The sequence below is a fragment of the Dipodomys spectabilis genome, unplaced genomic scaffold, assembly GCF_019054845.1.
Source record: "Dipodomys spectabilis isolate Male_0828 unplaced genomic scaffold, ASM1905484v1 ptg000075l, whole genome shotgun sequence".
Taxonomy (NCBI): domain Eukaryota; kingdom Metazoa; phylum Chordata; class Mammalia; order Rodentia; family Heteromyidae; genus Dipodomys; species Dipodomys spectabilis.
In genome coordinates, this window is record NW_024870752.1 from 8846806 (window position 1) to 8873578 (window position 26773).

At 35.1% G+C, this 26773-nt stretch overlaps 1 protein-coding gene across 1 annotated transcript in view; it reads left to right on the top strand.

Annotated features, from left to right (window-relative positions):
• Positions 1-21692, top strand: part of Gpc5 (glypican 5) — a 1062082-nt gene extending 1040390 nt beyond the window's left edge. Inside the window, exon 8 of the mRNA XM_042682662.1 lies at positions 21535-21692. Coding sequence (XP_042538596.1) covers positions 21535-21692 — 158 coding nt within the window. The remainder of the gene's footprint in view (positions 1-21534) is intronic.
• Positions 21693-26773: the final 5081 nt, after the last annotated feature.

The following is a 26773-nucleotide window of genomic DNA, read 5'->3' on the forward strand; positions in this document are numbered from 1 at the left end:
TCCATTAATTCATTAACCAACAAATTGTAAAGCTCTAAGTATGTGTCAGGTGGTTTTCTTCCTATTTGAATTAGATTTTATTTCAGGAAATAGTAATATCTGTTCATTCTAAGTGAAATTAGGACTAATTGTGTACATATAATATGGACCAATTTCTATAATTTTATATCATATTATAAGCACAGCTTATATTTCTCTCCATCTCTTACTAATCACATTTTGTTTCAACTATGAACTTACTCTTCTTGCTAAACTGGTATATCCCCTTTTATCACACACTAAACACTATATACTTTCTTTTTTTTTTTAATTCAATTTTTCTAGTATACATCTCCCAGAATTCTGCAAATCCTTATTAGAGTGAATTCAATTGAGTCTACTCAAGTTGGCTTAAGCAGATCTAAGTATATCTGTGCTTGATCAATGGCAAAATAAGGTCAATGAGAGGAAAAAGAACTGCAAATATAAAATTTCTGTAGGTGAATCGAAGGCTAAAGAGAGACAAAGACATTTCTAAAGACAGACACGTTCCTGCCACTCTTTTGGTAATCTTAAAGGATCTTAGATAGATAGGACATATGAAAATAGCTCTCACCTGAAGGGCTGGATCACAAAGAGCAAATAGATCAAAAGCAGGATTTGGTTCTGCCATTTATAACGTCTAGTGAAAGACTCCTTGGTTCATTAACCATTCATCACTCATTGCTCTCAAATATTACCTGTGGGTGACATCATCTTTGTCCTTGAGAATACAACTGTAATTTGCATGACTATGTCATCAACGTTGCTAAATGACAGGTGAGAGAAGTACATAGCTGCTGTACCTACATAGTTTAAGTCTATTAAAGTACTCATCTTTAAAGAATAACAATATGATCCTTTACGTGGACGGTAACATCTTAGAAGGCAGGGTAAAGACATTAAAGGTTAGGAATTTATAGTTGCCTTTACCTCTGGCTATTCACGACTGACGTGATGCAAATGATCACGACATAGCATGGCAAATCTTTTGGAAGACATTTCAGAGACATCTAGTCCAATCACCTCATTTTAGAAGTGAGGAAAACTGAGGAATCTCAAGGAACCTGGGAGAGGGAAGTTGATTGATATTGCACATGCCTGGTACCTGCTGTTATCTTGTTGAAAACGTTATTTTTAACAGAGACTCTTGTTCAAACTGGTTCTTACAAGACATTTATGGTGAGAAAAAAATCATTGTTTAGTAACCAGGTGTCCCTTACCTCAATTGCAAGGAAATCAACTCAGTGATATTTCTAATGCTGTAAAGCTGATCCTTCTATAATCTAATGTTGTTTATTGCTCCAATTGAAGCTCATTCACCACATAAAACAAGCATTGAAATGACCAGTGTTAATAAGAAGGGACAAGTGCAAGGACTGAAAAAGAAATAGAAGGAAGCTGGACAGAGGTTGCACAATATGTATCTGCACAAATATGTATCTAAAATAGATTATTTCACATATTTTTTCATTTTATTACATTCTGTACATGGACAATGTCTTGTGTCTGTATGTGTGTGGAAGTGTAAGTCTGTGATGGTTTATGCTTCCAGACCCTGGCTTTTTTGGCAATTAGACAAATGTTTATATTCTATTCAACTCCTATAATGACTTTGAACATAGATATCTCACACCATAAGCCAGGCCATTGATCAGTTAATTGTTTACTTCTCATATATATAAACTATATAAATATGTATTTTATATAAGCTATATAAAATATTTTGGAAATTCTCCTAGTTGTTAGTTATTTTTAAAATATGAATAAATGACAATCGGGCAATACAAAAAATATCTACTGCAGTTTCTGGAATAATACGAAACACCAACAAATGCTTACCAAATTGAAACATTTATATCAGTATATATCCATCATCTTTTCAAGAGAGCTAAGAAGCCTATATTACATACTCTAGAAAGTACAAAGTATTCCTTCAAGATGTATACTATTCAGGTCTGTGCTGTTAAAAAGTACAAGTGAAGAAAGCTGTATCTGAGTCTTCATTTTGCTCTTGGTACATAGTAGGCACCAACTCATCTAACTCTGGGGAATGAGTGTTTTACAGTGTACCACACTTTCTACACAGCAAATATTGAGAGAAAATGTTGGAATAATCATCATATAAGTAGTACAGCTTGTAATATTTTATTCTCATCCTGAAGAAGTTGAGGACATTATGAACATAATATATATATTGTTATGTGTTCCAAATATGAAAATTGGAACATATGTCATTAATGAACATGTAATTTCATATGCTTAAGGTATGATGTGAAAACCACTTCCCCAAAGGATGCTAAGTTGTAATACCACAGAATGGATGACAACTTCATGTTTTTGGCCTTGTCTGGTTTGGAACTCCATTGATTTGATGCATAGAGCCTGAAAGAGTACAATCATGTTTCATTTACAAGTCTCATAAAAGTGAAGCAGAAACTACCTATCTGTCAGAGTTACTAGCTGACAGTCTGTAACTTCAGACTACATATTATCCTTAGAAGTAAAAACAATAAAGTCAGATATTCAATTTCATTTGAAGTAGACTGTCGGCTAAATCTAATTATCGCTAAATGACAGTTTCTCAGAGTTCTAGCTATTTAATTAATTGTATTCAATGATTCCAATGTCCATATGGTCACATTATACTAATAGATTAGGGTCCCAAATTTTTAAATGTTAATTGGTCCAATGTGCAGCTTCCTATCCCAAATCTGTGCACACAATGTATTTAAAAGAATAATCAGATAATAAATGCAAAAGATAGAAATGCTTATGTTGAGTTTCTCTGAGCTCCGTTCTCATTAATTTCCTTTGCAGGGAGTATAAGCATTTAGAGGTGTGTAGAGATATAAGTGTGATACGAGTAGTAAATTTAATGAGATTGCCCATTGCCCTCAACTCCTAAGCAGTAGTTTCTATTTAAGGATTATCACAGCATTTATGCTCATAGAATCTGACGGAAGATTTCTTTCCTTTCATAACTTAGAACAGTAGCTTACCTTGAAAACTTAAATATAATGTTTAATATTTTAGGCATGAGATTTAAAGGTTATCAACATACTGTCTCTAGAATTTCCTGGCTTTCTAAAAACAAACACATTTGAAATAAAATTTGATTCATGGATAGTAGTCAAATTAGATTTTTATTTTGCATAGAACAAGAAGCATAAAAAGAGAGAAAAGCATCTAAACAATTCAACCATATTTTAATATGTGTGAAATGCATTAATAAATCAAATACTTCTTTATTATTTGCCATCATATATGAAAGTTTTGGAACTAGACTTGATTTTCTAATTGTTGAACATTCTCATTACCAACAACAGCATATATATATATATATACATATATATATATATATGTGTGTGTGTGTGTGTGTGTGTGTGTATATAAATACATATATGATACTGTATATATATGATACTGTATATATATATGTATGATACTGTAAAAGGGGTCACAGTTACATTAGTAAAATAATGAGTACACTTCTTATTGAGCATTGTTACGTGCTCCTTTGTTTTTCTCCTATTATCCCTTTCCTCCCCATCTCCCAACTTCCCTCACCCCAAGCTGTAAAGTTCGTTTTTAACGTAGTGTCTTATACATCTCATTGTTACAATGGGTCAACCTGTATCCTTATTTCAGCATTTTGCTATTTCCCTTCCCCTCCCCAAATTAGAAAAATGTATATACAAGATGCAGGGCACTGGAATCAAATACAGTGAAAACAGGGGTTATACCATGAGGGAAGAACATACAAAAGAAACAAAAAATAATCACACAGTACATTATAAGCATATTATAAACAGCAAGAGAGATAAAACCTCTTGTGTACCTGTCTTGGGGTTCATTTTGCCTAGCATCATCTTATATGGTCATATGTACTTTCTTGCTGAACAAGGCAATGAAAAAGGAGCCTACCATTTACATCTGAAATGCCCCTCACATCCCTGAAGAACAATGTGCCTTAAATTCTTCATTAGTCTTCCATTGCTTGCTGGTTTCTACAAACATTGAGTTAGCTTTCCATCATTATGAAAAATTCTTTAGAAAAACAAAGTGGAAAAGAGCTGGAGGTATGATAACTCATACCTGTGATTTAAGCTACTTGGAAGATGGAGAGAAGCGTTGTCCCAGGTCATCCAGGTCCCATCTCAATCAGTAAAAACTGGGCCTGGTGATATGTATCTGTCATCCCAGCTAAGTGGGCAGCAAAAACAGGAGGATCACCAGCCTAACTGTACTATAGAATGACAGAACGGGATAGGAATAAGAACCATCCCAGATCTTGTCAGCTTTTGTCACAGTAGTACCGTTCCCTAAATGAGCCAAGGGAGAATGATATGAGAGACCTTTGTCATGTGCACAGTATGTGCCATCATGTAAGTAGCAGTCTCCATACAGTAAATCTGAGAACTAAACCTTCGATAACGTCACAGTGATTCATCTACACATGCTTCTTGGATTTTTGCTTACCATAGCTAAGGAAACATTACAAAGCTGACCTGTATGAATGCCCTGTGAAGGCATATAGGCTAGAGATTATTATTCCAACACAAAGTATATTCACCTAAAGTCTTTTTGAATACTCCCATATTCATCCCACTGGTGATGTCTTCATTAGAACTGGAACTATGCAGCCCGTATTTGCCTGCATTTGCAGAGGTGCTGACGAAGTTGACTACTACTTGACATGCTTATGGAGAAACATTGCTCCCTAGTTCCTTACAAACCCATATTCCATAATGCAGTATCTTCTAATCTCACCTTCAGACATGTTCTCTTGATTGTGTACATGGAAATAACTTTCCTACCTCATTCTGTGCTTATACTGGCCAGCCTCAGAACAACTCTATTTTCATTTCTTTAATAGAATTGAACCAATAGACTTGCATTTCCAAAAGGGTCCCATCCTCTCCTACAGACAATAATCATAGTTCAAAGGAATCTTGCAGAAAAATTCAGCATAATTCAAAATCTCTGGGAACATGAGATCTTCCTCATGGAATTGTGGTGCTTAATATCCCGTATTTCTTTTTTGCTTATCTCCATCTGTAGCAATTCTTTATTGCGTCTGGTTCTTGTAGAAATATATTTTTATTCAGTGTACATCAAGAGCCACCTATTAGAGGATGCCTTTACCCAAAAAGTATCATCTTTGTTGAACTGTAAATATTAATGCGTATAGAAATCAGCAGTTGGATTATTTTTTAGTGATAATTCTGTTTCTCTCTAACCTATCAGATTTCTATCTATATTGTAGGATATTTGATTGGCTTTTCAACTGGTTTGGGAAGTTTGGCATCCTATTTCTCATTCTGTCTCTACTACCAAGAAAATTGTGTTTGCCAACACACTTTCTCTGCTTTGATCTCCAATATTTAAACAAAACATGTCAGTGTTAGGGAAAATGTAACAGTGCTTCTTTGTATTGGTAATTGTCTTTAATTTTTCATATCTATCCTTGGAGAACGCCATCTTGCAAATTGTACAGATGAGAAAACTGAATCTCAATTAATTTAATTTTTTCTAAGGCTTCTGTGACTTGACCGTCCCCCACCAACCTCTTTCTATTACACTCAATTATCTGCTAGCATGAATTCTAGAAAGTTATGTAGCTATAATTTAGATAAATTTTAAAAAGGAAGAGTTTAGTATTTACTTACACAATAAATTTATTTCCAAAGCTGTAGATCAAAATGAGTACTTGCCTAGCATGTGTGAGACCCTGGCTCAATTTCAGTACTGCAAGAAAAAAGTATATTTATAGTATGTTAGGCATTCAAAAATCATCTACTAATGACAGGGTACTGAGAACAGGTACTTACAACTCAAGGATTACAACTGTGAGGAAATCTAAAATCAAGGAGATGGGACCAGTTTTGGGGTCCGAATACAAATAAATGACATGATATATATATATTTGTCAAGCAACTGATGAGGAAGAAAATATTCTAGGAAAGAACAGGAATGTTTATTGTTAGAATATGTTGAGAAACAAAGAAAGAACTGCTATCACTGAAGTTAGGCAGAGCTACACAAGGAAACTTAACATTAAATAAAAAACAATACATTGACATATAATGTATCGTGTTGAGTTAGATACTAGGGGAGGACAAATTTGTGGGCTTGGGAGAGAATTAATATGGATGCTGTTTATTCCAGGAGATAGGACACAAAAATGCGGAAAAAATGTCCATATTATATCAGACAAGATCTTGTCATTTTCAATATCCACATAATTTTCCTTTCAGAAGAAGGAAGTTCTCTCCTTGTTCATGCTCCTGTTAAGTTCATAATGCCTTGCCCATCCACAGTAAAATAAATAATTTATTCAAGAACAATCCATGCAGGACACTGGTGGCTCATGTTTATGATAATCCTAGCTACTCAGGGGGCGGAGATCTGAGGATCATGACTCAAAGCCAATCAGGGTAGAAAAGTCTTTGAGACTCATCTCTAATTACCGAAGAGCTGGTAGTGAAGTTTTTGCCTCAAGTGGTAGAGAGCTAGCCTTGAGCAAAAGATCTCAGAGACAGCACCCAGGGCCTGAGTTCAAGCCCCAGGACCAGTACCAAAAAATAAAGAATATTGCATTATCCCACCCGAATATGAAACTGTAATTGAGAACATGAGAATCAGCAGGAAGCAATCACTCACAGAAAAAGTACTTGTGTGGTTTGGAAATATTTGAAAGAATAGTATTGTTCTTACCGTGGATGATGCCAAAAGATATTTACACATATTTGGTTTAGATATTTCCAAGGACAGAGGATTTTTTCTTGAAAATAACCTATATAAACTATTTAGAGATTAAAATATCAAGCTAAATAAGTTAATAATGAACTTGGTGGCTACAATATGAAAGCCAAGGTAATTCATTTTCATTTAATAAACGTAATGCAATTCACAGTCTGTCTTGCACAACATTCTTAGATATTTTGACAATTTTTAGGCTCCAAGGATTAGCCACTTAATATTCTTCACTTGCTGATGTAAAACAGAGGCAAATTTTTATCTGAAGTTAATTTTCAATTTTCATTGGAAGAAAAGATGCCCATTATCAGTGTTCAGATTTTACTTGATACCACTAGTTCTTAGAAAATACTTAGAGAAAATGGCATCCATTTGGTCCAAAAATCAATGAAATATCTGAAAAATGTGCATTGCAACTTCAACAGAAAAGTCTACATAAAAGAAAATGTTTAGAAGATTCTGATTATAATAATTCTCCATTTTTGACTATCCTTCTAGCTCTAGTTATACCCTCTTCTCATGCAGTTAATGAGCTTTACAAGAGTATGCAACAAGCCAGGCACCTGTGGCTCATACCTGTAATCCTAGTTACTCAGGAGGCTGAGATGTGAGGATTACAGTTTGAAGCCAGCCCAGGCAGAAGGGTCCATGAGACTCTTATCTCCATTTAACCACCAGAAAACCAAAAGTGATACTGTGCCTCAAAGAGGTAGAGTGCTAACCTTGAGCAATAGAGCTCAGGAACAGCTCCCAGGTCCTGAGTTCAAGCCTCATGACCTACAAAAAAATAAAGTGTGCAACAAACATTTTCTGAATAAGGAGACATAGGGGAAAAACAAACAGCCATCCTGCTCCTCTAAGGTGTACTTAACCATTCTTTTATGTTATTAAAATGGTATCTTGCCGCACTTATTATTAGTCAGCAGAGATTAAGGATTAGGAAACTTACTAGCAAATTTTCTTGAAAAGTTTAATCATTCAGAATTTTTAATGAAAGCAGTCTTATCCAGAATAATCATGAAAAAAGAAGTAGCACCTATACAGGGTGCACTGACCAATCAGAATAGGCACTCCGGTGATCTGTGGCAGTGCAAACTGGATGAATGCCAACCCTGCTTTACATTTGCCCTGAGCGTCAGACAGAGTTTCAATGAATAGACTCTGGAAATGCTGCTATCAAGATGACAGATAGGGTTGAGGGCATAGCTCAATGCTGGAATACTTGCCTGGCATACAAAGAACCCTGGGTTCAATTTCTAGCAACATATGCACATGAGCAAATGTGTGCGCGTGCACACGCACACACACACACACACACACACACACATACCCACACACACACACACACACACACACACACACACTATGACAGACTGATCAGACGCATTTAGCATTTAGTGTTTTTCCTTCCTATGATTCACTAAAATATGGTATAGGAATTTTTTTCAAGAAACTAAATTTACTGAAAGCAGGGGAAGCAGAAAAGGTGATAGCAGTAACAACATTTGGAATCTGGAAAGCAGATGGATGATTGGTACCTAACATAGAATGCTGAAGAAAGTCAACTTATTTGCATCATTGAGAAAAGCAGAGGAACAATCCAAATTGCTTCATGGAATCTTCTAAAGATTTATGAATAGGCATCAGTAGTCACCACAGAGAAGAGGTGAAGGGGACGATCCACAATATATTTCATCATAAGCTCTAACATGACTGGACTCTGGTAGTTCAAAGCCAGGACAGGGAAGTCCATGAGAGTCTTATGTCCAGTTATCTACCAAAAAGCTGGAATTAGAGCTGTGTGTGGCTCAAGTGGAAAAGCACTAGCCTTGAAGAAAACAAAACAAAACTTAGAGACAGTGCCCAGGATCTGAGTTCAAGACCCAGGATTGGCACACAAAAAAAGCTATAACAAGCAGTGATCATTTTCTTTTTCACCATTCTAAATCAATATATGTCTGTTGCTTCCAAATGCTATAAAGGAGTTATGATCCGCTAATATGTCTTTGGACTGGGGGTGAAATGCTCCATTGAGGGCTGAGATCTTACTGTGAAAAGAAGAGGGTTAATGGTCAGCAGAAAAATCTATATCTTTCTACTTAACTATCATCAATGTTGAGGCATATATCCTGCCAGAGCCTGCATCTTCTATGTGGCTCCCAAAATGCTTACAGCCAGAAAGTTACCCTCAGGCAAGATACTGGAGGAGTCTTTTTTCTAAGGTTCTGCCTATGTTAAGAAGAACTATAGTGTCAGTTAAAGAAAGCATGATAAACATACCTTCTAATCTGCAATAGTTTTATGCCTTCTCCCTTTGTGCCTGTGGTAGGCCTGCAGATATTTTGGTGTGATATTTATTGTTATTCTTCTTTCTATTCGATTTAAGAGGGAGAGACCCCTTGAGAAAGGCTATAAATTAAAACGTCCTTGACCAGGAGGAAAGTTATGTTCAAGTGTACATGTCAGATGAAACACAAGGAGGAAGTGGAACCAAAATACATGGAATAGAATTATTACTCAAAGATTCAACCAGAGGGTGATAAGAAGTCTACAGATATCAGAGTTCAACCACGGGAGAAAGCAAGGCAGAGGTTTAGACAATGCATGAAGGAAGGTAGAAACTTATTTGCATGACTACAATGTAACTACCAACCAGTCCAAGTAACTATTTGCACTACTCTCCACATCCACACTTGCTTCCTGGTTCACTGGGGCAGAAGAAGAGGGTTGGTTGGAGAAATTGGCCCTTAAGAAAGGGGAAGGGAGCGGGCATTGTGGCTTACGCCTGTAATCCTAGCTACTCAGGAGGCTGAGATCTGAGGACCTCGATTCAAAGCCAGCCAGCTCAAGTGATAGAGCACTAGCCTTGAGCTGAAGAGCTGGGGGACAGCGCTCAGGCCCAGAGTTCAAGCCTCATGACCGACAGAAAAAAAAAGAAAGAAAGAAAGGAGAAGGGAAATAACAAAATGCTGAAATAAGGATACAGGATGATCCATTGTAACAATGAGATGTACAAGACAGTATGTTGAAAACGAACTTTACAACTTTGGGGGGGGGAGGCAGGAAGGAGAGGGATGGTAGGGGAAAAATAAAGGAGTGTATATAACAATGCTCTATAAGAAATGGACTCATTTACCTTACTCATGTAAGTGTGACCCCTCTTTACAGTATCTTTGCAATAAAAAATACATATTAAGGGGAATAAAAGGACATGGGTCCCTCAGCTCATCAGCTCAAGGCTATCTCTCTACCACTTGAGCTACAGAACCACTTGCAGCTTTTTCTGCTTATTTGGTGCTGAGGAATAGAACCCAGGCCTTATGCATGCAAGGAAAGCGCTCTACCACTGAGCCACCTTCCCAGCCCTTACAATAAAATACTTTTAAAGGGTGTTTTGTTTTTGCTTTTGTTTTTTAATGTACGGTGTGATGTTATTTCTTTTTTCTTTCTTTTATTCTCTTTGTTTTATCCTCTGTTGTCACTGTTTTTGATTTTGGTACCCTGTGTATTGTATATACCTTTATCTGATTTAGGGAAGGGAAGGTGAGACAAAGGACAAAGAGTGAACCAATGCAACAGAGATACTCGCAAGACACCATGTTGGAATGAAAATTACAACTTGGGGGGGGCAGTCAAGAAGGGGGAGGGAAAGTGGGAGAAAATGAGGGAGGGGGTAACAATGTTCAACAAATATACTCACTACCTTATTTATATAACTGTAAATTCTCTGTACCTCACCTTTACAATAAATTTTTCACTCATATCACAATTAGAACTATAACTTGTATTAAACAGATACACTGCAGAGAGAGGGAAATATTTGCAAAAACTTTTTATAGTGTCTTTATAGGGCCTGGAAATAAAAAACCCTCTGTACAGTATTTTCACAATAAAAAAATAAAAATAAATAAAGGTATGGAATAATGTAGGCAAAAGGAAAAAAAAGAAATATTAGAACAAAATATCCATTTAGAGGGAAAATTGTAGTAACTTGAAATCTATTAATGTTTCAATAAAAGGACAGAAGAATTAGGTTTAGAAAATCTCACAGAAAACTCAAGAAAATAATGTAGAGGACTCCACACAACATATTCAGGAAATGCATCTTTCAAATAATGGAATTTCAGCACAATAAAGAATCCAAGAAGAGTTTCACAAATGGATAAAATGCTTTTCTAAATGCCCAGCACAGACATCCATAGACTCCACAGTAAATGACACTGTTATTAAATTTCAGAACACACTGAAATAGACACTATAGGAGCTTGCCACTTCAGATCCACAAATTTGAGACATGGAAACATGGATTTAAGTCTTATATATCTTTAAATAAGATTGGCAGTAGTATGATTCTCCTATAGTTTGAGCTTTTAATTTTATTGTCCTGTGGTCCTAAAAATCTGTATTTCTTTACTTGTTACTCCACGACAAAGCCTTATGCACTTCAGGAGAGTGTTTATGAGCCATATTCCCTAATATTAATTGCAGTGATGGATCTACCTATTCATGCCCATTTATTTATCGTTTATTTATTCATCCATTCATTAGGTAAACTTTATACAAGTTCTATTTGAGAGGGAGCAATAAATACCTTTCCTCTGAAGGTAGAGATATTTGAAATACAAATACAAGTATCAGCAGATGAAAATAAAATGTCAGCTATTTCTCTGTTAAAAGCTGAACTGCAGAATGTGCTTTTGATGTCTAATAGTTCATCAAAGAATTATCAATCTCAAGGCCTGACTCTAGTAAATAAAAACATGTTACAAATGGCACCACCAAGCACAAATCAGCATGTGATCACTCCCCTGAAGAGAAAAGGATTTATCTTCCTATGAACAGAAAAAGCCAACATGGGATGAGGACTCCAAAACTCTCATCATGCTGGATTTGTTATAACCAACTTAGCAAAGCAATGTATCCTCCTACTATGTGAAAAAGGGACAAGTTCAGCACGAGAATGTCAGGACTGCTACTAGAGTCAGAACAAAGAGAAATGACTCAAGTTACCAAGGCATCTATATCTTTACTAATCATCATTAGTTTAAGCAACCAATTGTTAACAAAATGGTGTTTAAACTCCCATATCATGGAGTTATCTTGAGAACATCTAAAGATCATCAGAGACTATCTGAAGATTATTTTATGTGTTAAACAATTTTTCTATTATTAGGTGATGAATTTCATCACCTTTTAAAATCTTCCATCCCATTCACCTTTTAGTAATATAATTCCACCAGCTATCCTTTGGATATTATTTGCCTGAGTATATTATCCAAACCTCATATCTCTCTATCATTATATTTTAGTGTGTTGAAAGGAATGTTTAAAAAATATCCAGATTAAGCATCCATTTCTTATCTAGATTTAACTAAATTTAGAAATTAATATAGTATTTGCATATGGCTTTAATATCTGATTTTATGATATCAGTATAACAAATTTCTATGGTTTATTTATTTCTGTCTTAATTCCATTAGATTGAGTGAGTCTAAATCCCTGTGTGGATTAGTAACGTATATATTCCATATCAGCTCCCAAAGTGCTCAGTCTTAAATTTTTAATATTTATTAGAATAAGAAAATATTTATTAGAATACATAGCTGTCACAAGAAAACTTAAAAAGTAATTAGGATTTCTCATTCTTTCCAATATACTACAAATATGCTAAAGTATTTTAACATTTTTTTCTAATGTAATTATAGCTTATCCTTAATTTCTAATCATTGTTAGTACTATTTTTTCAGATAATCTGCAGTTATTCAGATATTAGTTATTTGAATCACTAATTACAAATTCCAGTATACTTCATCATTTTAGGTTCAGGTTTTTGCATTCCTAACTCTAGCAATTATTTTAGAATTGATTGGAAAGTGATCAGCACTTTTTTTTTCTGTCGTGGGGCTTGAACTCTGGGCCTGGGTGCTGTTCCTCAGCTTTTCCGCTCAAGGCTAGAACTCTACCACTTGAACCACAGCACCATTTCTGGTTTACTGAGTGGTTTATTGGAGATAAGAGTCTCACAGACTTTCCTGCCTAGGCTGGCTTTGAACTGTGATCCTCAGATCTCAGTCTCCTGAGTAGCTAGAATTACAGGCTTGAGCCACTGGTGCCCAACCTGATCAGCACTTTTTTTTTAATTGAAAATACTATTCTTCCTACATATTCAATTTTACCCTGAATTCAGATTTGTCTTCTTGGAAGTTTAGATTTTTAATCTACTTAGTTTAGCATCTAGACTGCTAGTTTAAATTAACCTAAGGTTTTGTATTTGTAAGGGCAGACCCTTTTTTCACTTTAAAAACCTTGTCTTTGATCACACAGAATATCATTACCATGTGCCTGTATATTGATTGTTTTTTATGATTTTGTCATTTGTTGCAAGTCTGCATCATCATCAATGTAATTGATGTAATTTCTAATTTTTTAACAGAACTAGCAATATCAGCCCTTTTCTTCCTAAAATAAATTCTCAAATTGTTAATATCAATAAATTGCAGATTTTATTAAATTCCATTTTGATTGTATTTTTAATTAGTATACTTTTGTTATATGAAGGGCTTCACTCATATTTCTATGGGGGCACATAATATACTGACCCTAAGACCAGCATAGGACCTGTATTCAACTGAATTTATTACAAATTATGCAAAAAACTAACTTTTACCATTTTAAAAAATGTTCTAGAATACATTTCATAGAACTGTTTTTAAAACAGCTTATTTTAAGCCTTATAATAAAATATCTCAAAATTATTTGACACTTTCAAATTCAAACGTGTTTTTTCTGCTAAGGTCTTTGAAAATCAATAAAGTAAATTTTGGACTGGATAACCAGTGTGAAATAAAATATCAGGAACTAGAAAAAAATCTAAGCAATGTATTTTCCATTTAGAAGTTCTATCCTAAAACCAAACCAAAAAACACACATTTATCATTAATTACAATAAGTCTACTATTCTGTATTTGAGGCAGTGACAAATATATGATAATGATTTTCTATGTCTCCCAGTTCAGCATTACAATAAATCATGCTACTTGAAAGCAAGCTTTAATTCTAGTCAAAATCTCACATTCCTTTTCCATTCCAAGTTCATCTAAATAACAATCAAGAGTACTATATTATGCTTACATATTTTGACAAAAAAAAGTAAGCTATTAATTACTGTAAGATTTAAAGAGAGCCAGACATGGTAATATATACCTCTAACTCCAGCACTGGGAAGACGGAGGGGGAGGATTTAAGTTCAAGGGCAGTCTGTAATGCACAGTGACTTCTTGCTAAAAAAAAAAAAAAAAAAAAAAAACTGTAATAATGAATATAAACAAGCAAGTAAACAAATACACACCAATGCACAAACACACACACACACACACACACACACACACACACACACACACACACACACACACACCACTTAAAGAGGAACCCAAAGAACTAATTAAATCTTACATCTTCACACCCTAATCTCCTCTCAGTGAAGGATGTCATGAGAAGAAGAATCTCAGGCTTAGAATCTAGGAGTCGAACAGGAAAGCATAGAACTTTCAGGTAGACATGTTCATGAGGCTGCACAATTTCCAGGGACCTGTCTCTTCAGCCATATGTCCCCTTACTGTAGTTCTAGTCTTATGTTAAAGTCTGCATGGCAAATATTAAAATTACTCAGTGCTTTTCAGAGTACATCTCTATTCAAATGACTCATATTATTGTTTACACCTTTCTGGCATGTTTCCTAGGAACTAAGTTAGGCCTCAGTGGATTCAAGATCTGATTAGACATCCATAGCAAGTTTATTCAAAAACATACATTACACCAAATTCCTCACCATAGACCTTTTTCTATTGCATACTCTATCTACCTTATTAAATGTAAAAACATACACTCATATCCAATTTTAATCTTTTATGCTGCATTCTGACTTGCTACAATATTATTATGGTATTTATGTTGGAAGAAACTGAGTTGGGGTAATGTGTTTTCATAATTTTACAATTTATTCATTCTCATAATTATTATGAAAAGTTTACTTGGTCAATACTAAAATTTAATAAAGGAATTCCTGTACTCAAAGAAATACTTACACAGAAGAATGACAATATTTAAAAGAATATCAAAATTATGTGTATAAATTGCAGCAAAATTCTTTTTTTTAATTTTTATTTTTATTTTTTGTGAACATACTGTACAGAGGGGTCACAATTACATGGGCAAGATAATGAGTACATTTCTTATCAAGTATTGCAGCCTCCTCCTTTGTTTACCCTTCACATCCCTTCCCAGCCTCCCCCCAGCAAAATTCATTTTTGTGTCAATAAATATCTAGATTTTCAACAGATATTTAAGTAAATAAATGTACCTAATTTTTGTAAGCCAAAACCCTATTAATGAACACTAATTACATAATTTTTCAGTAGTAATTCACTGTTTAACATCTTGTGAACAAATGTGTGTACATTTTCTTAATTATTCTCACAGACTTGCTTCATAAACGTGGAATAATTGTGTCTTGCTAACCACACACTTTAAACACTAATGATATATTTTGGAAAAATTCCATAAAGATGACTATTTTCTTTGCCAGTATTGGTAATATTCTCTTCACTCTCCTGGTTCTACGAACTGGAAAAAAGACAATGGGTACCTCATTGTGTCTAAGATCGTATTTGTTACTTCCCAATGACATTAATTTTCTTTAAAATTACATTTTTCATCAATTGGGTCATTATTTTCTTTCACCATTCATTTCTAGGAAGAGGAGTAGCTTTACATGGACTGCAAAAACTCTTTCTGTGTTGAAGACAGTGTTGCTGAAATATATATATATATATATATATATATATTTAATCTGCCATAACGATGTGTCCCCTTTCTTTTGTTGTTGTTTTGTGTCATGCTGATATTCTTTTTTTGTTTAATGATGTTGTAAGTTTAGAAGGCTCTGCCTAAAAACCTATGGGTTTTCTCAGACCTATGAATAAATAAAAATATCAATGCATTCATTTTGCTTAATTTTCAAACAGTTATATGTAAGTCTTTGATCCTGTAAATATTTGTTTAGAGAAGCTATGGGCTAAAAATTTACCTTATTCTTCAAATATTAATTTAACTTTCTAGCCAGCAAAATATTTTTACTAACTTTCCTTTTACTGAAACAGCTCTCATTTGTTGTTGTTGTTGTTGTTGTTTTTTAATGCTTTCATCTTAAAGCTCATGACTTATATCTGGTTTCTTCAAGGCAGACTCTAGGGCAGCCAGACTTCGACTGTACCTTCAATGCTTAGAATGTGTAGGACACGAGAGCATAAGGCTGGGATCCTTGAGATCCACGTTTGAATGGGATGAACCAACATGCAACAACAGTCACATTAACTCTTTATCACCTCTTCTTATTGTTCAGAAGGGGAAGAAATAATTGCACCACTTCCATTCTATTGTTGGAAGAATAAGAGTCATTATACAATTATCTATTCAGCAATATTCATTGAAAGCACACTATTTTAGACACTTTTGGGAGTACTATGATTATAGGTCTCTAGAACACTGATTACCTTGAGAAACAAATTATCTTCCCTTCATGATTAAAGTATGTTCTGTAGACCAGCTCTCAATATCTATACTTGCTCTAATTTTCCACTATTAGAATGGTGAAAAGAGATGCTCCGTGTTTGGGGTTTTTAAGACACATCAAAGATCAAAGAATAAGTGTGTAGCTGTGCATTCCTCACACAATGGTGAATGGGCTTGGTAACTAGGTGAGCAAATTAACAAGAAATACATGCCAGCCATGCAATTCTCTTTATTAAACACGGAGAAAATAAATTAATTTTAAACAGTCTATCTCATTTAGTGAAATGAGTAGAAGTCTTCTAGCATGTGGATTGATAAAATAGCGATAAAGTAGGAATAACCCCCATTCTCACAGCCCCAAGGAAAAGCCAGTGTGTAAGGAGAAAGAGAAGCTCTGGTGTTTAATTTCTCTGCACACAGAGTCTTCATTTACCTTTGGATATTTCCACATGAATTCTGCCTTTGAACACTTCCAGCTGTTTGATAGAGGAACAAAAATATTCCATAATCGGCCATCCCAACTGTCAACACTCTTTATAGGTAACATAATTGATCTTTTTTGTTCAGAATTTAAACTTTCATTTAGCGATGCCCCAGAAGATAAGTGCGTACATGACATCCACACTGCTCTTCACTGCTCTCATGTTACTTAGCTCCCTAACACTTCTGTTTCTTCATATAACACAAGCATAATAACCAGACCTATGAAACTGAGTTGTAAAACCTAAATCAGCATCTAAACCCATACCTGTAATGCACTTAAAATGTTCCTGGCCCTATAGCCAGTGGCCTGCAAATCCTACTCTGTGAATTGGCACCCACTACCCCAGAGCAGATACCTCCCGGAGCAAGCTACATCCCCGTTACATATTTCATGGCACCACCCATCAGAAATGTACCAAAGCTTTAATATCAATTTATTTCTAAACTAAAACAGCTGTCTTTCTTCCTCTAATCAGATCTACATATAAGCCACCAATGGCAGAAGTAGAAATGTACAGTCACCTTTGTGTTTTGTTAGTATGCATACATACTATTCAAATTTTGCTTTATGTTTCTTTAACATATCAATGTAATAAAATTCCCAGACACGTTTTTAATGATTTTTGGTTATCTTTGGTATTATTTGCAAGACTAGCTAGTTAAATTTCTTTAAGAAAAAAGTTATCAAATCAGATAATCATGCCCCAGTTCTGACAAGCAGATTCCAGAGTGGTAGATGAAGAAATGCTTAGGCAGAGATATCTTATATTTAATATTTTAATATGAGTTAATATTCCAATACCACCATGTAGCAAGAAATGAGTTAATGCACAGACATTGGTTAAATGAAAGATATCTTATCTCAACTTGCACTCTTATAAGTTAAGATTGGTCTAGAACTTTCTTAAGGGAGTTACAGAAAAAATGGAGGGCATATTCCAGGAGGAAGATAACAACAAAGCAGGAAGCACTGAGATAAGCATTTGTTGGTAACACACCCCAGATACCAGGAATCACTAAGCTAAGTACACACAGGGCCTCCCCCCATCCTTTGTCTTTAGGCAGGATTACTGCAAAAGGTCAGATGCTCATAATCTTGTGTCTTTACTTAGTATGAACTAACATACAATCAGGAATTTCCATGGTATCAATCACACTCCAAGCACTAGTCCAATGTCCTGAAGCTAGTCATAATCCCCAAATGGAGCTAGGTTTCAGAATGATACATTGTGTGTGTGTGTGTGTGAGAGAGAGAGAGAGAGAGAGAGAGAGAGAGAGAGAGAGAGAAAGAGAAAGTTGATGTGTGTGTGTGTTTGTGTTCATCCATATGTATGCAGGCATACGCCTGTCATCATCATGGCTTAAACTCACACTATTGTTCAGTCTTCTTACTCACTGCTGCTGCTCTTTTATTTGAGCCATGCCTTCAGTCCAGCCTCTTGCTGGTTAAGCACAAATGGAGTTTCAGATTTTCAGCCCAGGCTTGCTTCAAACCTCAGTTCTTCAGCTCTCACCCTCCTGAGTAAGGAAGATGTTAGACAGGAGCTGCTGGTGCTTGCACTAAGGGTGTGTGCTCTTGCCTAACTAATTTTTTCAAGGTTAGTGCTTTACCACCTGAGCCACAGCATGACTGCTGGCATTTTGGAAGTTAATTGGAGAAAAAAATGTCTTCAGATTTATTCACCCAGATAGAGGCTTTGAACCAGAATTCTCAGATTTCAGCCACCTGAGTAACTAGGACTATAGTTATGAGCCCCTGGCATCCAACAAATGCTTTATTTCTTAACAAATGTCAAGTTCAGATCAGAGCTTGGTATGTCTACAAGCATTAGCTCCCAGGATGTTAATGATATTTTGGTCTCTTCTCAGATACTTCTTACTGCAGTCATAATTCTTAGTATCACTATTTGCATTAATATTAATTATTAATCTATCTCAGGTGTTAAAAGTAGCATGTGACTGAAAGCAAAGCAGCTCTTCTGGCCTACTCCTACTTGTCCATCAGACCTGATGTCTTTCTAGCTCCTTTGAATTGTATTTATTGATGATAGAACTCCAGAACCTAGATCAGTGCCTGCCTCCCGAATGAATGAATGGAATATCAGCTGAGAATAGCATGAGAAAAAGTTATTCATGAATCTAATCCAGACACCAATTCACAATGCTTATAAAACTAAATCCCTTAAAGCTGAAATTTATGTAGTTATCTTGGAAAAAAAGTTTTTTTTTAATTGCCTAGAGTCCTCATAGCGCCTTGTTAAGCTCTAGCTTAACAAGAAGTATAAAACCATGACTAAAATATTCACACTCCATTCCAGTCCCTATAAAAAAAATGAATCACTAGTTTATTCATCTAGCCTAATGGCACAGAAGGGCAAAACAAGTACCCAAACAATGAATAATAATGCAAGAGCTCAGGCTGTAAAATCAATATGTCAGATGAGCAAGCTTTGCTTCGTTTTAATGCTCTCATCCCTGCATGCGGAGAGCTTACTTTCTGAATTATATATACGTATTGACCTAATTACATAAATATTGACTTTTCCTTACATAAAGCTTTTTTTTGTCTCACTGTAATTACGATGTCAATATTTGTGGCTGTGGTAACATTGAATTTAAATCTGTTAATTGTGACAGATTGCACCATGCCTTGAGATAATTCAGTCACATGGCCTCAGAGCACTGGTGACACTAGATAATAAGCGACAAGTCAATAATTCCCTAGATATAGAGTATTAACATAGACATCTTAGGAAAACAATTATTTCTTCTCAATAATTTAGGTAGTCCTAAACTTATCAGATTGCATCACAAACAAAAGTAGATCTTGGTCTGTGACGCTCCCTGTGTTTTCCTTTTTCTTTGTTTAAAAAATAGAAACAGTTCATCCTTACACTTAATCTGCAATCTACTCTATAGACAAATTCTTTGATCTACTGACAGGTCTTTTCCCCCATTTTTCCAGCTATGTGTACATATAAAGTATATGATTTAACATTCTTTCTCTCTGTCTGCCTGCCTCTCTCTCTCCCTGTCTCCCTCTCCCCCTTTCTGTCTATGTCTCTCTCTGTCTGTCTGTCGATGTCTGTGTTTGTCTATCTGATCTCTCTCTCTCTCTCTCTCTCTCTCTCTCTCTCTCTCTCTCTCTCTCTCTCTCTCTCTCTCTCTCTCCCCCTATCCCTCTCCCTCTCTCTCTCTGTGGCAATATTAGAGTTCTAAATTCAGGATCTCATACTTGTGTACCATATGAACAGGCACTGTACCAAATGAGCTATGCCATCAGCCCTTTTATTCCTTCATTATTTTTCAGAGAAAATCTCATGATTTGGCTGAGATGCCTTTCAGACTGTGATCCTCCAACCTATGCCTGCCAGTAATTTGGATAAAAAGCATATACCATCATATCCAGCCCACTAATTTTCTTTGATATATTTATAACAAATATCCTGTGTTTGATCTCCTTTATATGTGCAATCTAAAACAGTAAGACTTGTAAGAGTATAGAAGAGTGAATGCCAGGGTTTGGAATGGAAGAAGGGGAAGATGCTGGTCCAAAGGTACAAAGTTACTTTCCAGCAGGAAAAATAAGACTTTGAGATCAATTCCATAGAATGTTAACTGCAGCTATTGATAATATGTTGTATATTTTTAAATTACTAAAAACAAATTGCAAATGTTCTCATGAAAAAGGTCTATATATTATTCAACTTAGTTTAATTATTTCACATCAAATTGATTCATTTTAGAATTGCTTTGTATCCATAAATATATCCAATTATAAATTGTAAGGAAAATATGAAAGAACTAACTTTACTAAGAAATAGGATCCATAGAAATTGTACTTATAATGGGAGCGTGACAGGAGTAGGATGAATGAAAAATAAAATAGTGAAACCCATTAAAATATAAAAATAGAATAATGAATCCCAAAAACAAATGAAGAGGAGGGAGGGAGAATGGAGTCAATAATTCAATGTATATCCTGCAAAATTAAGAAAAGTGAGTTGGAAGGTGTGGGTGATAATATTGAAAGCAATGACTGCTCAAGATGTATTGTATTCATAAATTGCTTTGTTAAATGGTGACACGTTTATACAACTACTTAAAGATAATTTTTTAAATGGAAAAAATGCTTAAAATGGGAATTAAGTAGGTTCGTAAATAAGCCTAACAAACAGAATGGGGTGAATTTGATTGAAGTATATTATATGCATGTATGAAAATTTCACAATGAAATATAAAAGACAATGAAAAATAAAAGAAAGAAACTCTACTTCTAAAAAATTCTTGTTCAATTATCTTCCCTTACCTGATTTTATTTTCATGAAAGGCTGTCACAATTGCTATCACAGATGTAGCAATAATGCCATACCTCAAGATATCTGTTAAATTAATTCAATTTCTTTACTTCCTTATCTATCAATCCTATTATAAAAATAAATCCCAGCCTTTGAAGTACGGTAAGTTGGATTTTTTTTAGTTTTAGTAGTCTTTCTAAGGATTTTCACACAAGGACCTGAATCCTGTAATTTAAGTAGGGAAAGATTATTGCACCAAATTAATCATTTGGAGATGGGCAAACACAGAGAAAGCTACAAAAGAAAAAGAAAAGCAATGCATGGGTTCATTGGATTTACAGGCTGATCTAGACTCATGTGAGGTGCTCATGCCTCATTCTGTACTCTTTCATTTGCCCTGCAGGGATGCCAGATGACATGAACTTCAGTGATGTAAAGCAAATCCATCAAAAGGACCACAGCAGTACGCTGGACACAACTGGAGCAGGGTGTGCGGCAGGCACTGAGTGTATGGCCCTCAGTCTCATGGGGGCGCTGATGTTACTGCCCAGCCTTTGGTAATAGAACTCACTACTCTTCAGTCCTGACTTACCTTCTTGCATTCCTGATTTCTCTCTTCTCTTTATATGCCTGGAATAAAAGATCTTTTTGAATGTAACAATTATATTTATGAGACGGTATGTCACAGTAACTTCCTAGAAGCCACGTTGGAATATTCACAAAGTACCTAGAAATCAATGTTTAAGTGATAGACTATTCTGAAATATGTCTTCTTAAACCATCTTAAATGATAACATAATAAATTCAAAACTGTGAAAAGCTCAGAAGTGACTGAATAGGAAGGATTTAGTGCATATGGAATTGTATTCTTCTCAGCTCTAAGCCCCCTTCTTCCTAGATTGAAAATGTTTTCATTTAAAGGTATATTCTGCCAGACAATGAAAACAATACATAGTATTGCTTAATATTTGAAATAGAATTACATGAAGTCAACCAAAACACATTGGCAAGTTATTATGCATGCGTTTTCAAGCAATTCTTCCATTTTTGCAAGCTAAAGAAGAAACAAAATTACTAAAAGACTGTAAGTTATAGCATAGGAGATTTTACATAATTCTATTGGAAATATTACTGTAACTTAGCCATTGATAAATTTTAAAACACTTTAGTAGCATCTGGCTTGTAGTCCATTATATTCAAAATTCATCTTCAGTACTGTAAGATTTTATTCTTTCCTCTCCCTTTGTCCAATGGATGTGTCTATGTTGAAAAGCACATCTGTGCTTCCAATAAAGCTGTTGATTGTTTGATGAAATAGTTCAAAGAATAGTGGTCATTTTCTTCTTCAAAATATTATTTACTACCTCTTTTCAAGCATGATATTGACTAAACAATTGTCTATCTATGCACTTCAAGGTTCTGATGAATGCCTACAGACAGGTAATGGATCCAAGGTTCTTTTCTATGTGTACACTAGCAGAGCTGCTAATTCTCCATCCCTAATTTCCCTGTTGTGATAAGATGCCTCACTAGACACTGATAGAATACATCTAAAGCTGTATTTAAGAAGGAAGAGATAAGTCGGCTTTTATTAAGAAGTATCACAGCTAAGTGGTAGCCAGAAAATATAATTAATACAAAGTCACAGAAGAGATCAGAAAAAAATATGAGACATCTAAAGTAAAGAAATCAAAAAGGTTTGAAATGACCTCTGACAAACTACTGCCAAGGACTCATTCTATAGCAAACACTAGTGAGGAAAAGTCAATTTCCCCAAATTAGGACAACAATGTCTGGTCAAACCTGTGTTCCTAAAGTTCTCAATTAACCAAGTGATTTGAAGATAGTCACTTTAAGTCACAATATTTTTAACTGCCTATTCAGATTCTATTGTCTATATAAATATATGCATACACATATATGTATGAGACTTTGCAGATATATATGCACATATATGTATGTACGTATGTATGTGTGAAGTCTCATGGAATTTCCTGGCTGGCTTTGAACTGAGATTCTCAGATCTCAACCTCCTGAGTAGCTACCATTACAATGTGAACCACCAGTGCCCAGTTCAGAAGCCATGTTTTCTTTGTAAATTCTGAATGCCATTTCCTTAGGTGTCCACAGCCTACTGTGATGTTTAATACCTAACCCACTCAGGGTCAAACTCATAGGCCTAAAACAACACACTCCACAAACTCCCAACATACCCAGGGCACTACCACCTCAGCTTTTTATTTAAGCAAATCTTGGAGAATGTCACAATCACTCACTTGATGCATTCTAACCTCACTCGGCATTGATATGCTTTGGCAAAATTTCTGCCCTCAAATTAAGGAGTATTTAATTTTAAGACAAACATACTAAAGGGTACAATTTAGGAGTCTAAAATATGTATCTGATCAAATGAGTTGGCTGAAAATAATTTTAGATATGCCAAGAAATTGATGGAAGCAAAGTAGTAATAAAGTCAATAGAAATTATGAGCTATTTGTTATCAGCTTTACATATTTACCTGGGTGTGTTCTACCTCTAAGGTATGCATCTTTGAGACTATACAAACCAAAAAACTGCCACAGAAAGTCAATATTCTGGGAGCTATTCAGAATTTCTTTAGGAACCTGAGGCGTAATTGTTAATATTCTCAATGAAGATATTCATCTTTTAATACTCAGTTCTGTGGCATTTTGTATTTATAGAGCTCTCTATAATTTACAAAGCTCTTTAAAATAAGGTAAAGCATTTCATTTGACCTTCTTCAATCCTAGAAAACGATAAGATTTTCAGTCAAGAATAAACAAGAATACATATTCTTTTTGATGATAGCTACAAAATTGGATAAATAAGGTCTGAATCAATGGTAAAACTTCTAGAATGTGTTTACTTTCCATGATAAAATAATAGGTAATACCTAAGTGACTATATACATATTTAACCTATCACTCATATTTTATACTGAAGTAAGTTAAGCAAAATCGTTTGGTTAAACTTGTGTTCTTTTATTTTTAAAAAGGAGGAGGAGGAGAAAAAAGAGGAGGAGGATGAAGGAGGAAGAGGAGAAGGAGGAAGAGGAGGAAGAGGAGGAGGAATTTGAGACAATAGAAAAGAAACATAAAAACTATTTGGAATTATTTAAGGCTCCAAACTGGGGCTTAAAAAGCAAATATGATTAACTATATATTTATAATTGCATAATTTTCAAATAGTATATTTTACTAAAACATAAATCAAAAGAAAATGCAAACATGGCCCTTTTTCCCAGTAATTGCTGTTACTCTCACAGGTTCAAACTGCATTCAAATACATCTCTCCCAATACATGTCAGCTACAAAAAAAAGGAGAAAAAAGTATGATGTATCTATCTATCAAGGAATCATGAAATTTCTCTTTGTATTTTGTGCAACTGATGGGTGAGTGCTCTACCACTTGAGTAACAGCACCACTTCCAGCTTTTCTAAGTAGTTTATTAGAGATTACACGTAGGACATTTTTAAGGAAAAGAGAGAGACATGGGGAAAAGTGAGTTGCAAAAGTTTATTTTTAAAATATTATATTTTCCCTTTTGATCTCTTATTATGAGTGAATGATAATCTGCAGTGTTTTCTTCTCATGTGTGGGCAGAATTTAATAAGCTCTGTTTTCCTAAACACTCATATTTTCTGAAGTGCTAAATAATTTCAAAGTCACTCAGTTTATTGCTAATTGTTTGCAGCTACTTAAAGTACTCTCCATCACCCAAATTCTTCAACAGTACTTTATAATATTTCTTCTCTAATGAATGAACTTAGCCTGGACCCTTTTCATTCAAGAAGAGATTTGCTACAGGCTGTGAAGTCAGTATTTCTTTTGGTTGTCAGTTTGGGAATCAAATGCAATTCATTCAATGAGTTGAATGAAACTTTGTCAATATTTTTTTCATATTGTTAGAAAGATTTTCAGCACATAAAAAATTTTACATGCAGATTGCTGTATATAATTCATTTGTAATTAAAGTACATATCAAATATGATTCTCTAAGAATGCTTTCTTTGCCTTCCTTAATCTTATATAACCAATGAATTGTTATATTATCATTATTTTACAAATAGAGATCTAACTAAATGAACTTCTTGAAGATTCTTCCATAGCACCAAACAGTATCCTCTTAGTCATAGGGAGGATAGCAAATAAGGACAAATCCTCAAACATCTGATTCAAGAAAGTCATCTTTCTTAACCTGACTATTGTCATATCGGAATCATCGTATCAAGAGGTCTGTGAGAAGATAACACATCCTATCTTCTCAATAAATTTGACTTTAACTACATCAAAGAGCTGAGTGACACAGGACTTTGAAATCATAGCATCATAAAGCAAATAAGAGATCATGAAAGGATCCAAAACTGGCTGGAGTGAGAAGCAATAGGACTCACTCCTAGGGGTGAGTGACTCTGGTAATTTGGTAGGTAAATTCCTACTTCGATGAATTTGATACCGTGAGCAACATAGTAGTTCACAAAACAGATTATGGCTCCAATACTATGGCCAAGAGTTCCATGATTTAGTCAGCAAAGTCAATCTAATCGAGCCACTCATTCCAAATTCTCACACTTTCTTTCCTTGCATCCACATCCACATTCATATCTCAAACATGTTTTCTTCTTATGGTTCGTATTTCCTTTCATTTTCTTTTTTGTAAAACTGTGATAACCATAACTCTCAGAGTTCCTTAGAGAGCCAGATACTGTACCACCCACTGGCACAGAATGAGTCTCAATGATTCATGTTTCTTCCATCCCCAAGGAACCTTCTGTTCAAATGCATATGTCCCTAGATGGAATCCTGATACTGAGTGATGGATTCCTTGTTAATAAGCTCTGGATATAGAAAAGGCACACAAAGAAAATTGAGAATAGACAAGTAGGGTTTGGGAAACAAAGAAGAAAGAAGCATTAGAGTAAGGACAAGCTATGACTTACTCATCCATAGTTTCTCTCTTCTTTCTTTCATTGAATATGCAAAAACATTAGCCTTGACCTTGTGTTTATTTTTAATCTTAGCCAAGAGGTGGAGAAGAGAGATGGATGGTTTAAGTGTGAATTGGTCTCCTCTGTGACAAGAATCGCAACCTCTGAATCTTGCTTAAAGGGCTTGGTGATTGGCACATTCAGTCAGCCCAGTGTGTATGATGTCACCCAGGGGCAGACACAGCTGGAAAAGCCCCTATCAGTGAAAACCAGCAGAACTCCCCGCTTCACCCTGAACCTCTGGCCACATGGCTGCATGGTGCAATTATACCCTGAGTTCCAACTGCTAGCAGGTGACAGCCCAAGCATTCTAGAGGAGGCCTTTCATTTAATAACACCACCCAGTGTCCCAAGGTGGCAGAAAAATTGGTTACTGAAAAGTTGTTTGGGTTGGACTGCTTAGAGAGTTTTACAGGACATTTAAATATTTTTTCTGCACTTTTTGTGCATTTTTCTCTCTCTTTATCTAGTCTGTCAGATAGTTTTCTTTTCATTCGTCTGATTTCATCTCAAATTTAGTTCTAGCAATAAGGCTTAACATCCTGAAGAGAGACCATATGGTGATGTAGCCATCTAACAAGGGTAGTTTGATCAGTCACTGACTCATTCAACGTGCAGGGGAAACAGAAGACA